General features: G+C 43.5%; 6 protein-coding genes across 6 annotated transcripts; 1 reads left to right on the forward strand and 5 right to left on the reverse strand.

The window, feature by feature from the left end:
- Nucleotides 1-317: 317 nt before the first annotated feature.
- Nucleotides 318-4104, reverse strand: BYT42DRAFT_556739 (spermatogenesis-associated protein 20). The gene is made up of 19 exons (XM_051566815.1): nt 3795-4104; nt 3724-3730; nt 3578-3588; nt 3389-3480; nt 3244-3326; nt 3166-3172; nt 2830-3091; nt 2527-2757; nt 2444-2468; nt 2356-2380; nt 2058-2293; nt 1847-1992; nt 1644-1793; nt 1562-1580; nt 1298-1478; nt 1058-1230; nt 975-999; nt 732-906; nt 318-655 (listed from the first exon to the last, which is right to left on the reverse strand). The coding sequence occupies exons 1-19, from the start codon at nt 4026-4028 to the stop codon at nt 404-406; spliced, it is 2334 nt and encodes a 777-aa protein (XP_051427340.1). The 5' UTR covers nt 4029-4104; the 3' UTR covers nt 318-403.
- Nucleotides 4105-4460: 356 nt separating this feature from the next.
- Nucleotides 4461-6604, reverse strand: BYT42DRAFT_556743 (6-phosphofructo-2-kinase-domain-containing protein). The gene is made up of 6 exons (XM_051566816.1): nt 6584-6604; nt 6333-6533; nt 5626-6209; nt 5197-5523; nt 4895-5111; nt 4461-4821 (listed from the first exon to the last, which is right to left on the reverse strand). The coding sequence occupies exons 2-6, from the start codon at nt 6376-6378 to the stop codon at nt 4541-4543; spliced, it is 1455 nt and encodes a 484-aa protein (XP_051427341.1). The 5' UTR covers nt 6379-6533; nt 6584-6604; the 3' UTR covers nt 4461-4540.
- A 767-nt stretch (nt 6605-7371) lies between these two features.
- BYT42DRAFT_489095 (S-adenosyl-L-methionine-dependent methyltransferase) lies at nt 7372-8106 on the forward strand (the record flags this gene model as incomplete). The annotated part of the gene is made up of 2 exons (XM_051563914.1): nt 7372-7430; nt 7503-8106. Coding segments are annotated over 2 exons (663 nt in total), but the record flags the coding sequence as incomplete, so codon positions are not given.
- Nucleotides 8107-9245: 1139 nt separating this feature from the next.
- On the reverse strand, nt 9246-10267 carry BYT42DRAFT_556760 (uncharacterized protein). The gene is made up of 2 exons (XM_051566817.1): nt 10034-10267; nt 9246-9975 (listed from the first exon to the last, which is right to left on the reverse strand). Exons 1-2 carry the CDS (start codon nt 10058-10060, stop codon nt 9382-9384), a joined length of 621 nt encoding a protein of 206 aa, XP_051427343.1. The 5' UTR covers nt 10061-10267; the 3' UTR covers nt 9246-9381.
- BYT42DRAFT_193272 (uncharacterized protein) lies at nt 9998-11124 on the reverse strand. Its single transcript, XM_051562472.1, has one exon. The coding sequence runs from the start codon at nt 10730-10732 to the stop codon at nt 10082-10084; it is 651 nt and encodes a 216-aa protein (XP_051427344.1). The 5' UTR covers nt 10733-11124; the 3' UTR covers nt 9998-10081.
- A 1605-nt stretch (nt 11125-12729) lies between these two features.
- Nucleotides 12730-15040, reverse strand: BYT42DRAFT_489814 (uncharacterized protein; the record flags this gene model as incomplete). Its single annotated transcript, XM_051563960.1, has 8 exons — nt 12730-12824; nt 12951-13740; nt 13810-13904; nt 13966-14101; nt 14175-14525; nt 14631-14739; nt 14841-14887; nt 14972-15040. The coding sequence occupies 8 exons, from the start codon at nt 15038-15040 to the stop codon at nt 12730-12732; spliced, it is 1692 nt and encodes a 563-aa protein (XP_051427345.1).
- Between the last annotated feature and the right edge of the window lie 978 nt (nt 15041-16018).

The following is a 16018-nucleotide window of genomic DNA, read 5'->3' on the forward strand; positions in this document are numbered from 1 at the left end:
GAATCACTCACTTGCTTTGTGTGCTTCTACTGTGTAGTTTAAAACTGACGAACAAAGCCCATGCCTCGGCGGTGTATGGTGGCGGCTCCCACAGTATGGTGAAAACAGTTTTTTTGTATGTGAAAAACAAGAAAGAGTAAGTGTGGCTTGTCTAATGCATCCATCTTTTTTTTTGTATGTCTTTGTTGGTTTGCTGTCTTTTGATTCCTTAAAATAACATTACCTTGCCTCTTTTTTTAATTCGATTTGTAAAAAAAAAAAAAAAAAAAAAAAAAAATTATCCAGAATTTTTCAATTAAACTGTACTTTTTTGTTTGACACGACATGCACGTTTCTTGGGCATCTTGCTTTTGTTTTTATTCAGTTGATCAAGTGGAGCGATGTTTTTTTGGAACAACTGGCGTTAGTATGTGATTTCTTTTCTAAGCTGGTCCACATTGTCGATGGGAAGACCACAGGTGAAGTTTTGGCAAACGTAAGCTCGAGGTTTGTTACTGTCTTGATTATTCGCAATTTGAGCAATGGTTGCGTTCTTTTCGCTTAAAAAACCTCCTTTCTGAGCCTTGGCAATGATCTTGTTGGGCATAAAGACTTGGGAAACCAGTTTTTCAAACGTTTTCATGTTCTTATCCTGCGATGAACCAGCAAGGACAATCTATAAACGAACGCATGTCAGCTGAATACTCCTATTTTTCACCGTGTTTGGCTTGATGAAAGAGAGGATAATCTACCTGTTTGGTACCGTGTGTCATGAGCTGAAAATCGGTCACCAAAGATGGTACAGCGTACGGAAACCTGGTGACCGCCACATTAAAAGCGGCCAGTGTGTCCTGCGCCTTGGTCACATACGATTGATCCTCCAACAAGGTGCCTAAACGAATCAAATTCTTGAGAGACACACCATTACTACAAAATAAAAATCGTGATACGTTAACTGGTAGCGCAACATGAGGTGATCTTGTTTTTCTACTCACGGTGAAGGCTCTGCGCCATCTTGTTCTATTTCAACTTTTTCAGTTCCTGAACGTCAGATGATGGACGACCCTAGTGAATTTACCTTCTTTCAAGCGAACGAGAATACTTTTATCTTTTTCTTGCACGCTGAAGTATCCACCGTGGTCTTCATCATAGAACAATTCATTCTGCTTCTCCTGCAAGTCATAGGCCCACTGGATCCATTTTTCATCAAAAGTAGCTTCATAAAGATCGATGAGAGCTTGGGTCATAAAGCTGATCCATCGTCACGTAAGTCATATGAAATCAACGCTTCGCTATAACAACACTATAAAGATTTTACCTGTAGTCATCCAAAAAGCCTTCAATGGAGGATGGTCCTTCTCTGTAACTACGTAACAAGATGTTCGTTTCCTTATCATACAACTGGTTCATGATGAAAGAGGCGGCATTTGTCGCAGCAGTAAGCATTGTCGGATCGTTTAATGCTACGCCAGCTTGAGCTAACCCCGAGATCATCAATCCTACAGCATTGTCATTGCAGAATTATAGTAATCAAGATCAGTAACCAAACAAGAACAACGTGTTAGTGAGTTTTGAAATTTACCATTCCATGAGGTCAAAATCTACAAAGAAAAAAGAGAGCGCGTTAGGACCAAGAACTCCCATACACAGGAACAAGGTTATACCTTATCATCAAGATGGGGTTTTGGTCGAGCTTGCTGACGATGTTTCCATAACTTGTTTCTGCAGTCTTCCAAGATATGTGCAATTTTTTCAGGGGTGGTATTGGCAGCTTTGGCACTTTCATCCAGACTATACTCTTCAGTTAACACGTTCTATTGCAAGAGGTGAGTTTATTTTCACACATGGTGGCACACCCCTTTCATACCTTGCCCTCTAGTTCGTTGTGTGGATCCTGCATAGGATTGACGTTGCCATGTTCCTGCACCCCATAATGTCGGCTAAAGATATCGGCATTTTCTTTACCGAGGATGGACTCCAATTCCGAAGCTTCCCACACACAGAACGCACCCTCTGTGGAAACCAATCGTAAGCATTATATTCCCAATGGAACAAAAAAAATTGCAAGTAACGCTCACCGAGCTTTTTCTTGGCGTCCTTTGTAGGAAGCGAGTCGGCGTCTTCGGCCGAGTAAAAGCCGCCTTCCGGATGTTGAAGATCGCGCGTAACATAGTTCACAATGTCTTTGGCTGTCTCGGCAAAAGCGGGATCTTTGGTGATCTGGTATGCCATCGAGTAACTCGACAAAAGTTGAGCTTGATCGTACAACATTTTCTCGAAATGAGGCACATGCCAGTATTTATCGGTACTATATCTGTGATCACTCTGCTGTTAGAGCACAACAGAACATTGCAAAGAAATTCTCCCGGGGCTTACCGGTGGAATCCGCCGCCAACATGGTCTACAAAGCAACTGGGTATGAACATGACCATCTTACACCGCATATGTGGCATTAGCAACTTACCGTGAATACCGCCTGCTGCGATACGCTACAGGAAATCGTTTTGGCTAAGTAAATTCAATCCTTGTAGAAAATAGTGCACGTACCTTCAAAGTAAAAAGTGCCATGTCCAAGGCCTTCTTGGCATTGTCCGTGTGTCTTTCTTTCTGAGGTAAATATCCGTAATAATTGAGTAGGAAATTGAGCTGAACAGGTTGCGGAAACTTGGGCGCCTCAGCAAAACCACCATACTCCTGATCAAATGTTTCCGAATAGTTTTTATAGGCATCTTGAGGCACGGTAGGAGGTATTACGTCTGGACTGGAAGACGCGCCAGACTAACAAAACACATATCCCCACTGTCAATGAAAGGCCTGGTTCCTGAGCCATAACAATTCCTGTCATATTACCGCAATGTAGTCACGCAACTGTCGAACAGTTTCTTCACCATTATCACGAAGCTTATCCGGAGACGTGAGCCAGGTACTTGCGACTCTTTTAAGCAGCGTTTTGAACCCGGCCATGCCCTGACGATCCTCGGGAGGGAAATAGGTGGCACCAAAGAAAGGCGCCAAATCCGGCGTTAGAAACACCGACATGGGCCAACCCCCGCGACCAGCTGTTAACAAAACATAGGTCATGTAGAATTTGTCCACACCGGGATTCTCTTCTCTAAAAACCAACCAACCAGTGATGTGAATTTTTTGACCGACAAGCATTTACAAATAGGTTGGTGATCTTTTTACCGATCGACTAAGCGCGCAAAAACATGTTATTCTACGATGTATTCACACACAGTTTTTTCCTGAGAGCAGATAGCCTACCTTTGACGTTGACGAAAGAGTCGTTCATAATTTTGGCTATTTCCTCGTTCTCGAAAGATTCATGCTCCATGACATGACACCAACTAGACGTGGAAACACCAAGTCAGTTTTTCTTTTGCCACGTCGTCCTAACAGTTCCACTTACTGGCATGTACTGTAGCCGATACTGAGAAAGATGGGCTTGTTCTCCGCTTTTGCCTTGGCAAACGCTTTCTCGCCCCAAGGATACCAATCCACCTAGAACAAGTAACAGGTCAGCCTCCAAAAAAGGAAAAGGATGGTCCTTTTTTTTTCATGCGACCAAATTTTTTCGAGAAAACAGAAAAAACATTACGGGATTATGCGCTATTGTGTCACAATGTCGATATTGAGCAAAATGAACAATGACATGTTTTTAACAAATGTCAGTGGTTTTCGATTAGAGGACGATGAATAGCAGGAGTCCACTGAATAATTAAACCAGCCGTCGAATCGACTTACCGTGTTGCTAAAGTTGGCGTTAGCTTTTTTTTCTGTCAATGAAAAAAGAGACGCAACGAACAAAAACGTACCAAAAGATAAGGGCTTTTTTCGTAAACTAAACGATTGGTGTACTTGTGGGCTGTCGAGCTGTAACGCAATTGTGTTGCATAGTGCGACGACGGTAATGAGAGACGCGTAGCCGATGCTACCGTGGAAGTAGGTGGCAGAACACGAAGTAATGGGCGTGAACAACGATAATGAATAGCTTGTGAACGCTGCATGGCGATTGACAAGCAATTCAATGCTGTGAGTGCTCGTCTCATGATGCGATTTCAAGGTGAAGTCAAACGAGTTCGAAGTTGTCTAATTTATTCGGGCCTTTTTTTTTTTTTTTTTTTTTTTAGTTCTGTCCATTTTGGCACAGCGCAAAAAAACTGCCCAAAAACAAAAGTCGCATTTGGCAAAAAAAAAAAAAAAAAAAAAAAAAAAAAAAAAAGTCAAGCCGCATTGCAACAGTGGGCACTCTGGCGTTATGCGGCTTGCCATCGGCAAAAGCGTATATTTTCATAATCGTCAACTTGCATCAAGTTTTTACCAAGTCGTTACGGCAAATGGTACAATAAAGCCAGTAAAATAGAATCATAGCAACTGTCCATTTACAGCTGCCAAGTAACCATATCCATTTCTGATTTTTTGGCAACGGCTATGAACAGGCCCCGCCTCACTGGCTTTAATCACGCACTCAAAAGTACTCTCCCAATATTTCACAGTGCACATACGCACACGCACACACACGGACACACAAGCGCACAATTCATTCAAAAATCAAAATAGTTTATTGGTCGGGGCGAATGGCTGCTGCACCTAGATCGAGGGTGGCCATATCGTTGTCCAGACCGTGGGAACCGTTGGCGTGGGGAGAGGTCGGTGGATGGCGTGGTCGAGGGAAGAGCTGAGGACTGATGGGAAGGATGGGTGTGGCCGAGTCATTGACAATTTCGCCGCTTGCTCCGGCCGTGCTGGTCTTGACCTGCAAATGGTCACTCGATTTATTTTTACGCAAAGAGTTGGAGTGAACCGGCTTGGGACGATGGGTATCGACGGCATCAATGTCCACTAAACACATGCAAATTTAACCACCAGCACTGACTAAAAAAAAACTTGCCAAACATGATGCATTTTCTTTCACCTTTGTATCGTTTCTCTTCACACCCGTAAGCTTTTGGTGTGAGTTCAATCACGGTGTGCAGCGGGATTTTGATGTAAGGCAGATCCTCGTGATTATAATCCATGAAGTAAGCGTAAATACAACGAAGAATGGCCTGATGACCAATAATCAAAATGTTGCCCTGTCGCTCCAAATCCATGATCACAGGTTCCAATCTTAACACCACGTCTCGGTACGACTAGAAATCAGATCATTGCACAAAAAACACAAAGTGAGCCATCCCATTCACTCCATTGGTCCCCATGGTGCTGAACCGTCTTTACCTCGCCACCTCGGTAACGGTAATTAAACTTGTCCTCGTCACGATTCGCAAAATCTTCGGGATACTTTTCCTCGATTTCCTCATAGGTCATTCCGTCACAGACCCCGGCATCCAATTCATCGAGAGCCTTTCTTTGCATTTTGGGGTATGGAAGCCGTTCACTGGTTTCAATGGTGCGTTTCATGGAGGAAGTCCACACGATCAGGTCCTTGTCGCCAAGATGCTCGTTGATCAGCCCCGGTAACTTTTGAGCGTAAAGACGTCCTCGTGGTGATAACACCGAATCCCCTCCAATTTTGCCTTCCAAATTAAAAGCCGACTCACCGTGCTACAATGTGCAATGAACACCAGAAATAAATAAATAAATAAAATTCGTTAACTTTTCTCGGAATTCTTGGGCTCGTCGAAAATTGTATGTTCATGGGCTTACCCGACTCATGTAAATTTTACGTGGGGCGACGTGTAAATTCATGAGATAATATACAATGCGAGATTCCAGATATCCTTTGACGAGATTGATAATGACTTGGCTTCCGACGTTGATCAGTTTGATGTAGCTGTAGTCAGTTTCAGTGATGGTTTGATACTGTTCTTTGTAATGGTCGATGCGTGCCATGAAATCGTTGGCTGCTTCTTCGGGATCGACGTCCGCATAATCAGGTGATGATAATTTGACGTCTTTAATATTCGCGAGAATGATGGATTCATCTTGGCAAATGGATTCGATAAAGAACACTTGCACATCCTCCTTTGTCAATTCTTCATACAGCCATTGGCGCCGTTCCAAAGTACTATTGGTCGCATCGTAAATACCGACCATGCCGTTCTCTTCATGGAACCATCGAATGAGATCCGTCAACGCTTCCTGGGCGGCCTGCCGACGCTGTTCTTTTCCTTGAGGATTGTGTGGATCAAAAAATGTATGCTGCTGATGGGCACCGTGAAGCAAACGTCGATAATTTCCAACGTTAAACACCTTGGTCTTGATCCCGAGCCATGTCAAATAGCGACACACTAAAAATTTCACCCCATTTAGACAATAATAATGATCCACGGGTGTTGAAGGAAAAGAAGGAAAAAAAAAAGCTCCATTCACAGCGAATTGACTAGATATTCCAGGGATTATTTTATTCGTACCTTTCTGCGAAATATAGGTTTTGCCTCTAGCAGGCAACCCTACCATCTACACAAGTGAGTGAGCCTTCATTTTCTATACCGCTCCATTCCCATCGACATTTTCGGGTTGAGGAGATAATATATCACCAAGAAAAAAATGACAGGCGGCATAAATACATACCACACAGCAAATACGTAAATCTGTCATGGTAATAGTGCCATCTTTATTAGTTATTATTTCTCACTTTTATTCTGGGCAATGCAACACTTACTGGCAGCGATGGGCGTAGCCATGACGGGAATGCAAAAAGGCACGAAATGTAGAATAGAAAAAAGGAAAGGCAATGAAAGAAAGCTGGCTTTAAAACGGATGTGTCTGGTTTTCACCCCACCTTTTTCTTTTTTTTTTTTTAGCAACAGCCCGAGACGACGATCCAATGAAAAAGGGATGTGGGTTCCTCACAGTAAGAATATGGCGTCAATCCACGAGATGAGTCCACGAATCAATTATTCGGTCAGAAAGACCTTATGCAATAAGTTGTATGGCACCACTTTTTAACTGTAAAAAGGCGCAATGGTGATATTGATGGAAACATTGGTTTCCTGGGCTACAGGTTGTTCGGCTATGGGATGTTGGATGTGGGGTGATAAATTTTCGTCTCCGTTCGAGATCCCTTTGTGTTTCGTGGCTTGTGTGTCCTCTCATCTAAAAATACATGCCTTTTGTGACACAAGACTCACCTTAGATTTCTGGCCTGCTATTAAACGAATGCCCCCTCGGTTATTGAAACAAGCAGCATGGATCAAGCGATTACTACCAGCTTGTGACGGGGATGTCTCCTTGGCAAAACGTCAGTTGATCTGGTTGAAGGAAAAGATACAGGCGGACCGCTCCGAGCCTTCCGATGCTCCTTTGACACCGAAAGAGGAACAACAACTCGAAGACTACATTCGTCAACGGGTCGACCTTCATAAACCGTTGCAATACATTCTAGGTAAAAATGTCCCACCCTAGGCAGCCACTTTTGTTACATTGCCCCATGCTAACGTGGAATTTTCAGGTACGCAACCGTTTTGTGAACTCGACATCATCACAAGACCGCCCGTGCTCATTCCTCGGTAAATCAAGTCGACTCTTTTTTCGTATATTTATCGAGCGAGTTTTAACACGCGTGGGGTGGGTTCGGATAGTTGGGAGACCGAAGAATGGGCATCGAGGTTATGCGAGGTGATACGATCCAATTGGCAACCTTCGGCAGGTTCACTTCGCATCCTGGATGTGTGCACGGGCACCGGTTGTATCGCGTTGACCTTGGCTTCGCAGTTACCGGAAAATAGTGTCGAGATTTGTGCGCTGGATATCTCATCGGACGCCATTGTCTTGGCACGGGAAAATTACGCCGTCCATGCATCGCGCATCCAAAATCAGGTGCAGTTTCACCTCTGCGATATCTATGACGAGCCGTTGCCGGTGACAGGGGATTTCGATTGTGTGATTGCCAATCCACCGTATATCACGGGACAGGAGTACAGTGACTTGGATGCCGATGTGAAACAATGGGAGGATAAACGAGCATTGTATGCTGCCGAAAACGGCACCGCTGTGCATCGTAGAATCATCGATGTAGCGAGTCGGCTCACACAGCCAAAGTGGAATATTCCTCGTGTGATTATGGAAATTGGCGGGTCGCATCAGATCGAATCCTTGGCAGCCACTTTAAAATCACATCATTTTACCGATATCGAGGTATGGCAAGATCTTGCTGGTAAAGATCGTGTCATTCTTGCCAAGTAAAGAAGATTCACCGTAATTTTACCTTTTGAATTTCATGTACTCTTCCCCCTCTTTTTTTCATGCTTATCCATTCATTTGCATCATTCTCAATCAGTTCAACCTTTTTCTTCTGGGCAAAAAGATTTCTCCGTTGACGTGCGAAATATGGAAGATTTTTAAAGTTGCGAACCCCTTAAACACACCATGTTCGAACCAAGATTCGACATCGCATTCCTAGACTGTGTGATGCACAGCATCTCTGAATGCGTCGGTTGAGGCTTAAAAATAGAAGCAATAAGCATGTTGTTGCCTGCATTCAAAAAACCTAGAGATCTCTTTCATTCCTTTTTTGGATCCTTCAGAAGCATCGATGGAAATTTATGCACTTGAACTGCAGTATCCAAATTTGAATATTCGTGCGATTGCAATTTTGACGTCTGCTGTCATTCTCATGGAATACGATAGAGATAAAATTATGTAGTCATCTAGGTTGGCCGCCTGTTCCACTGCTTGTAACCTCAGATAATGCTTTCTGTTCTCTCGTTTATCCTAGCAACCACAAATGCTGTACTTGAACTTTTTTTCAACACATCGTTGGTTGGTATGGTGTATAAACGAATCAAGAGTGGATTGATGCATGACATTGACTGCCAGATCTGGAAGGCGATCGTTTGCCTTTACAAGAAGTAAACGAGAGGATAGTTGAATGGCATGAATCCCTTAAAAGCGTACAAAAAAAAAGTGGATCAAAGCCTGCATTTCAAGTTGGAAATGATGCATAGAATCTTGTAGATGCTGAAATTTGCAATTTGAGAGGATTACAGACAAGATAGTGAACTTTCACATGAAAAGGAGATCTTGATAATGCGGGGTAGTATTGGTAAATAATAAATGACTCAACGATGCTGCACTAGAAAGTTGGGTAAGCTTCACTAAATACATAATAGGATGATCTGACTTTTGGTGAATAATGATTTATGCTCTTCTTTTTATAATGATTTTTTCTTGAAAGTTGTTAGCTGGGCATGAGGTGTTTATTCATTTTGATAAGTGCTTAAACCAAGGCCGCAGCATGAAAAAAATAAAATAAAGAATTTCCATGTGACAAAAAGAAGACTAAAAAAACTTTGCATACACTAAAGGAAATAAACAAAAAAAAAAAAGGTAAAAGAAAAAACACACCTTGCTCTGTTGATCATAAAAAGAAAAAAATGAAAACGAGGCAATATGAGGGGAGAAAAACAAGAGGGAAATGAACATAAAGAAAAAAAATGAAACGGATATTTCGGGTTAGGATCATGCATCAGAGGAGGTTGAAGACGACGGCGAGGTGGGAAGATTGTTGATCGATGGTTTGGATAACGGTAATGGTGAAGCGTCGCATGGCCAGTCTTGGGGACGGAAGGAATCAAGGTTCAGCCGATCCAGAACGTCAATGTCTTCAAATATTGCTCGACCGTCTAGGGAGCTGTTACAGGTAATGACGGCCGATCGTTGGTTCTCGGATAACTCGATATGAACCTCATCTGCTGAGGATGGACATAGAAGAAATAAAGGAAGCGGAAAGATCTGTTTGTCCTTGCACGGATTGTTGACATTGCGCCAAATCAACTGACGTAAGATTAGCTGGCGAAAAATATGGTCCCGTACTGTGGTTTGCAACTGGTCCACCGTACTTGATAACTCGTCTTGAAGACATTGCTCTTTCTTGATTTCTTCTAATAGATCCGCTTCATGCTTCTCGGATGCGTTGTCGGATCGGAAACACGATGGAATACCGAGCCATCGGATCTCCTTCTTGTCTTTGGCAATGATATCCATCGCCATCAGAACATTCAAGGCGTCGTACACCCGACGTCGCACATTTTTCTGATCAAACACCGGCTTATCCTATATTACACATGTCAGCCCACGAATGTTCTACGCAAAAGAATTGCAAAAAATATACCTCATCAAGCGCGTATTGAAACTCCATTGCCAATTCATCAGCTACCTATTATCCATTGTCAGTTGGGCGGTTCACCGCGGTCAAAAGGAGAGTTTTGTAATGATTTACCTCGTTGTACGTGGTAACACCATGGTGAGCCACCTTGTTGCAAACCTGTTTACTAAAGTGGCGTAGACCTTTATGAATGGGTCGCTGCTCGGGATCAACTTGAGTGGATCGTTTCAGTTTTTTTTTGGTAGCGCATTTGCGCTTTTTTATCTTTGCATCGGGGGATGAATAGACGGTAGCGGAAGGTCGACCTCGCTTTTGAACACCTCCATCTCTGCTGCATCCATGGTCACTGTTGTCGTCGTGGTCATCTGTGGCGGCATCGAAATGCGACTGATACCCGTTGCGTAATTCTTCTTCGTCCAACTGACGGAGTTCCGGGTCTGTGTTGAGGAGCGAAGCAATCGACCCTTTGCGACTGTTGCACTGGGATGACTTGGGTGACCAATTGATGTGATCATTGATGGGTGGCGAGGGACTGGCAGAAGGGGTGAGGGCATCATGGTTAAACGGGAGGGGGTCCGTTGACGGCTTGGCAGGATGATTGAGGATAGGCCGCAATTCTGTATTACCCCACCACGGGTCTGTGGAACGGACGCCGGACATCGAACTGTAATGGATAGGGGCAATGTCAGATAATGGCGGCAGCATGCTTTCCGTGTGAATTGGCGGCGAAGGAAGCGAAATATTCGAGTGATAGTTCCTAAATGGGATTAAGCCATCATATAATCACCTATGTAAACCCACTGATCTGACCTCATGACTAGATATGATGGATTGAAGTAGGGTATGATGTTTGAAAGGGCCGTGGGTTGGCTTGAAAGGGATGACGATATGTTTCGGAAAGGAAAGGTGGTAAAAATGGACTGTTTCTGTAGTGAGTGGGATGGCGTGACTGAAGACCACGATTAAAAAGAAAATGAGCAAAAAGGATCGAGGATGACAATAATAAGACGAGGGGGGAAATAGGTGAGTAACGGAAAGGATTGAATGACAGGGAAAAAAAGAGAGGAAAGAGGAAAAAAAGAAGGATTACAAATGGAAAAAGAAAAACACGAGAGGCCAACCAAGAAATAGTAACAAAAATAAAGATGGGCGGTGTCAATCCGAAAAACCTTGTTTCTTTTTTTCTTTTGCAACCCACGCAGCATATCAACACTGAATTGAAAGCTTCATCATCAGTTGTAAACAAATAAAGCGGTATTCAGTATAAAGTAATAATAACCGCTTGTCACTGTTATGGTAATCGTATCTGACGTCTTGGGAAAATGATGTTTAAAAAAAACGATATGCCACTTTTTGTTTAGACATGTCAGCATAAATCATTCTGTCGCCTTGACAACCTCATCCGTCAAAGCAAGTTATTTCATAAATTCACATTAACTCGGTCTCATAATTTTTGGATTCCGGCATGATTTTGAGAAAATATATAAAAAAAGAAAGCCAGCCAAAGGATCGGGTCCTAGGGAGGTAGAAGAAAAATGCCAAGTTAAGAAAGAAAGAAAGAAAGAAATTCTCGATTGGGTTGCAAGAACCCATCGAAATAAGTTACTAAATAGATCACACTCATGCACACAATTTTTTGAAAAATAAGCAACGGTAGCATTCTGCCACTGGGTCATTGGAATCAAACGGACGTTGTTGATACCGCTTTCCTTTCTCCCCCCCCCCTCAGATGTCACCCCTTACTTTTTACCATCCCTTAATTTTAGTCAGTGCGCTGTCTCGGTGTTTTTTTTCTTTCTACCACACAGCTCGTAAATCACACTATAAAGTGAAGAACAGGTGTATACCTTTATGGAAAAGTTGTGTACAATTCCCAGATTTTATATGTATGATTAGAAGTCGCATACGGGTCTAACTTGTACTGTGGATACAGGAACATATCCAATTTAAGGTTTTACAGACTCAGAGCGTGCAAGCTGATGTGATAACACGTATTTGGAGGATTATCAGCACAGGACAGTTTTTCGGCGGTGCTTACTTTACCAATATGTTGTTCAAGTCAAATCAAATCAAGTATCGTATGTCATCAATAAAAATAACTGGAGACATGATGTTCATATCAAAGATGGATTTTTGTACTCAGCCGGAGAACTAAGCAAAAGTTGAGTCAGGGGAGTGTTGTGGTGATTTCCACCACTTTTGATCAAACTCCTCGCACACCAATTGCGTTTCGGCGCGGCCTCCACCCGAGCTGGTCCCTTCGCCACATACGCGCGTTATTGTTGCTGTATTCGGTATATTCAAAAGGACCACGTTTTCTCATGAATCTTGGAACATTATTTTACAGCCACAACAAGTCAATGTCACCCATCCGATCCACCACCTTGGCACGTATTTTGCCAACAATAAAAAAAAAGAGTCAATACCCTCGAGCTAAAATCAATATCTTAGGGCGCTTTTTTTTTTATGTCACCACTTGGGGAGTGTGGTTTGCGACTTCACAACTAACAGGCTCCGCATTTTTTAACTGCAACTGACATGGCCGTATAGTAACAAAATGCTTATATTTTTTTTATCGTAATGACCCCGATATACTTCTATGGAATAGAATGTGATATATGTATATATAACGTGTGCAGTGTGTTTGTTGCTGTTAACCCATTTCTCCTTATAAAATTTCTAAGTATTGTCATACGGAATATTTAGTAGTGGTGTCGGGATCCTGTCATTTTGGAAATGGTAAAAACACCAAGAATCACCACCCCCAAAAAAGCAATGGCGGCAGGCAACAATAGTTCTTCCGGTTGGTTCCACGCCATGTTCTTCAGCCAATCCCGTTTCCGTGCATGCCGTTTATGGTGATGGTTGCCTGTATGAGGCGAGCTGATTTCGGCATCGCTGCTGTCCTCGTCACTGTGATTACTGCTTTCTTCCTCTTCACTAAACTCTCGTCGACTTGGTCGGCTGGATCGCCTCAGGGCAATGCTGCGGTTTCGTCGACGTCGGTCCATGTCGGGTATTTCACTGGGCTCAGATTCCTTGTCAGTGGGATGTACCGGTGATAGCATCCTATTAGGTGTTTCCGTTAACCTCGGCCCACTTGTTTCGGGTTTTGGCGCCAATTCATCATAAACAAACAATCGCACGCGATCTTGGCCTAATTTGCGCGCCAGTTGCACCGAATCCACTAAATCATTGTCAGAGAGCATCAAAACATGGTCGCCTTCGTCATCCAAATACGATATGCTAAGCCAACTGGTGTCGCTTGCGTTTCGCGTTTCCAGCAAAGAAGCGTGCTCGCCCAAAATCTTTTGGCACACGATATCGCGCAAGGAGGTATAACTGGAGTAATCGTGCCGAATACGGTAAGTCTTGTTGTTAAAATAGAATTTGAAGGCAAAAGTGGCGGGAGGCTGGGTTGACACCGATGACCGCGTGTCGGTATCGTCGTTGAGCATCGATGCGCTGCCATCCGGGGTACTTTCACCATGTGCTACACCCGTGTATACCGGACTTTGGCTATGGTGGAGTGGGCCAATGTGATCTGGATTAGGCGTGCCCATGGGCGACCCTTGATGATGAAGCATGGAGGAAGGAACTCCTTGTGAAAGTGAATCGGACAGGGCAGACTCGGTTTCATGAGGATCATCCACCGCTATACTATTCCAAAATTTGCTGGCCCCTTCTTGATCGTGTCCCTCGATGCTATTGATCTAATGCCAAGCACCGCATCCATCAGTCGAAAAGCGAGATTTTTTACGAGCTTAGCGGGTAGACTTAACTTGTTCCAAAGTTGCATACGTTAATCGAAGCACATCCACGAGTCCCACAATGGATTTGTCTTCATCCACCACGGGTAAATTCAAGTAATGACCATCTTTCAAAATGTCAGCCATTGCGTTAGATGATCGATTTTAACCGGTTACTCGAGAGCTTACCATGCATTTTCTTCAACGCATCAAGGATACTTGTCGAGGTAGAAGCGACATCCGGATGCGGGGTCATGACACGAACGACTGAACATGTTTCTGGCATCAAACCGGCGGCAATGACACGCAACACTATATCTTTGGACTGTTGAACCCGAAACAACAATGCAATTGAGTCGGTCAACTAGAGTATGGAGGGTATGGGGCATGATGATTACCGTAAATATGCCTGCTAATTCGCGATGGTCCATCACCAGCACAGCGGTCGTGTGATGTTCTTTCATTAAGCGTGCAACCTCACGGACACTTGCTTTGACAGGTACCTGGACTGGGGGAGCCTGGTCAACAAGCACAGTGGTGAGATCGGGACACGACATTCTATCGCGCAGCGCTTCGAGATATTGAACAAACTGAACTGGACTGTTGGCCCATTCCCGTTCCACCCCTTCCAATGCGTCATAAAGCTTGCGGGATGATCCGTAAGCACGTTCCATCTTGTTGAGAGCTTCATACAGGCATTTGGTGATATCCAGTAATCCAAAAATGTCACCTTCCTCGTTACAAACCGGCTACGGCGAACCAAAAAAAAAAAAAAAAAAAAAAAAAAAAAACTTGCACCGTGAGTGGCAATGCATCTCAAGTTCAAAAAGCTATTTAAACGATGTGCAGCTTACCAAGTGGCGGAAACCACGAGATACCATCAAGTTCAACGCATCTTGTGCTGATGTATCAGCTGTGACACACAAAGGGTTTCGGGTCATGATATCAGAAACGCTTAAAGCTCTATCGGAGAGAAAAATTTCAATACGCACAAGCGGCCAAAAAAGAAAAAACAAAAAAAAAAGACGAAGCTGAGCTTCACTCCTTTTTCAATTTTTTGTTACCTTGAATCCAAGTTGCTTGCCACAATACGATACGCCAGGTCTTTTGCCTAATTATACCGATGTGCGACATGTTCAACTGTAAGTACGGTGGTCACTTTTTGAGGGGGAGTTGCATCGAATAGCCTACCTACCGTAAAAATGCCGCTTAAATGGTCCGCTTCATCGACCACGAGCACACAGTCGCTTCTTTTGGCGGCCATCAATTGTGCGGCTTCGACGACAAGAATAGTTTCTTTGACTGTCACGGCCTGAGCCGGCTGAAGTGCCGACACCGTGCCTGCAATTCTTTTAGGGTATCGTATTTTGGTCGGTCCTCCTCGCTTCTTGGATAGTTCTTGCTCGATTTTCTTGCGAATCGCCTGTGATTTTCAATGGTTGAGTAAAGTGGTTCATTTTTTTTTCTCCTTCTTCAACAAAGAAGACGGTATGATCGAGGTGAACTGTTACCTCGTCTCTTTTGGACTGCCTTCGTCGACTGGAAGCGGAGATCATGTCAGAGTCGTATGTGGTGGTACTCACGGAGGAGGAGAGTCGGTGAGGCCGTTTGGTTTGGGTGGATAAAATCGACATGGAAGCGGAAAAGCCGTGACCAGCGAGGGGCTCAAACAACCCGGATTGAAAAAATATCTAATACGGCAATTTTCTGTTTGTCCTTTTGGATTGTTTTTCTGACCTACTGTCGCATGAACCTCACATATGAAAAAAGCGTGACATTGGTGGATGAAATAAACAAAAACAGGCTTTTGCCTTCGCTATTCGTACGAAACCGGAACCAAAAAAAAACAATGATGTGCTTGAGCCCATACAGGAACCCGCAGTGGCGATTTACATAACCACAGAACAATGGGATGACTGCGCCTTTATCTTTATACAATCGTCCACTTTGCACATTGCCATCGTAAGATTGGCCCAGGCACGCAGGAACGAAGTCGGGCAATGCTGAGAGCATGATTTTTCTTTCATGTTTCATTTGCACTATCCTCACACACGAAATCACACGTTAAAAATTTAATGATATTAATATTTCTTCTTGAGAATCTATTACTGATGATTTGATTAGGATTCGGCGCGATATTTGAACCCCTTTTATGCACCCAAGGGATACCTGCCCCAATCTAAGGACTGCGTTGGCATGGATTACATTAGCAAAAATAAAACCTGTGCATTGAAGAAATGGC

The sequence above is a fragment of the Radiomyces spectabilis genome, assembly GCF_025331425.1.
Source record: "Radiomyces spectabilis strain NRRL 2753 chromosome Unknown BYT42scaffold_2, whole genome shotgun sequence".
In the NCBI taxonomy this organism is placed as follows: Eukaryota; Fungi; Mucoromycota; class Mucoromycetes; order Mucorales; family Radiomycetaceae; genus Radiomyces; species Radiomyces spectabilis.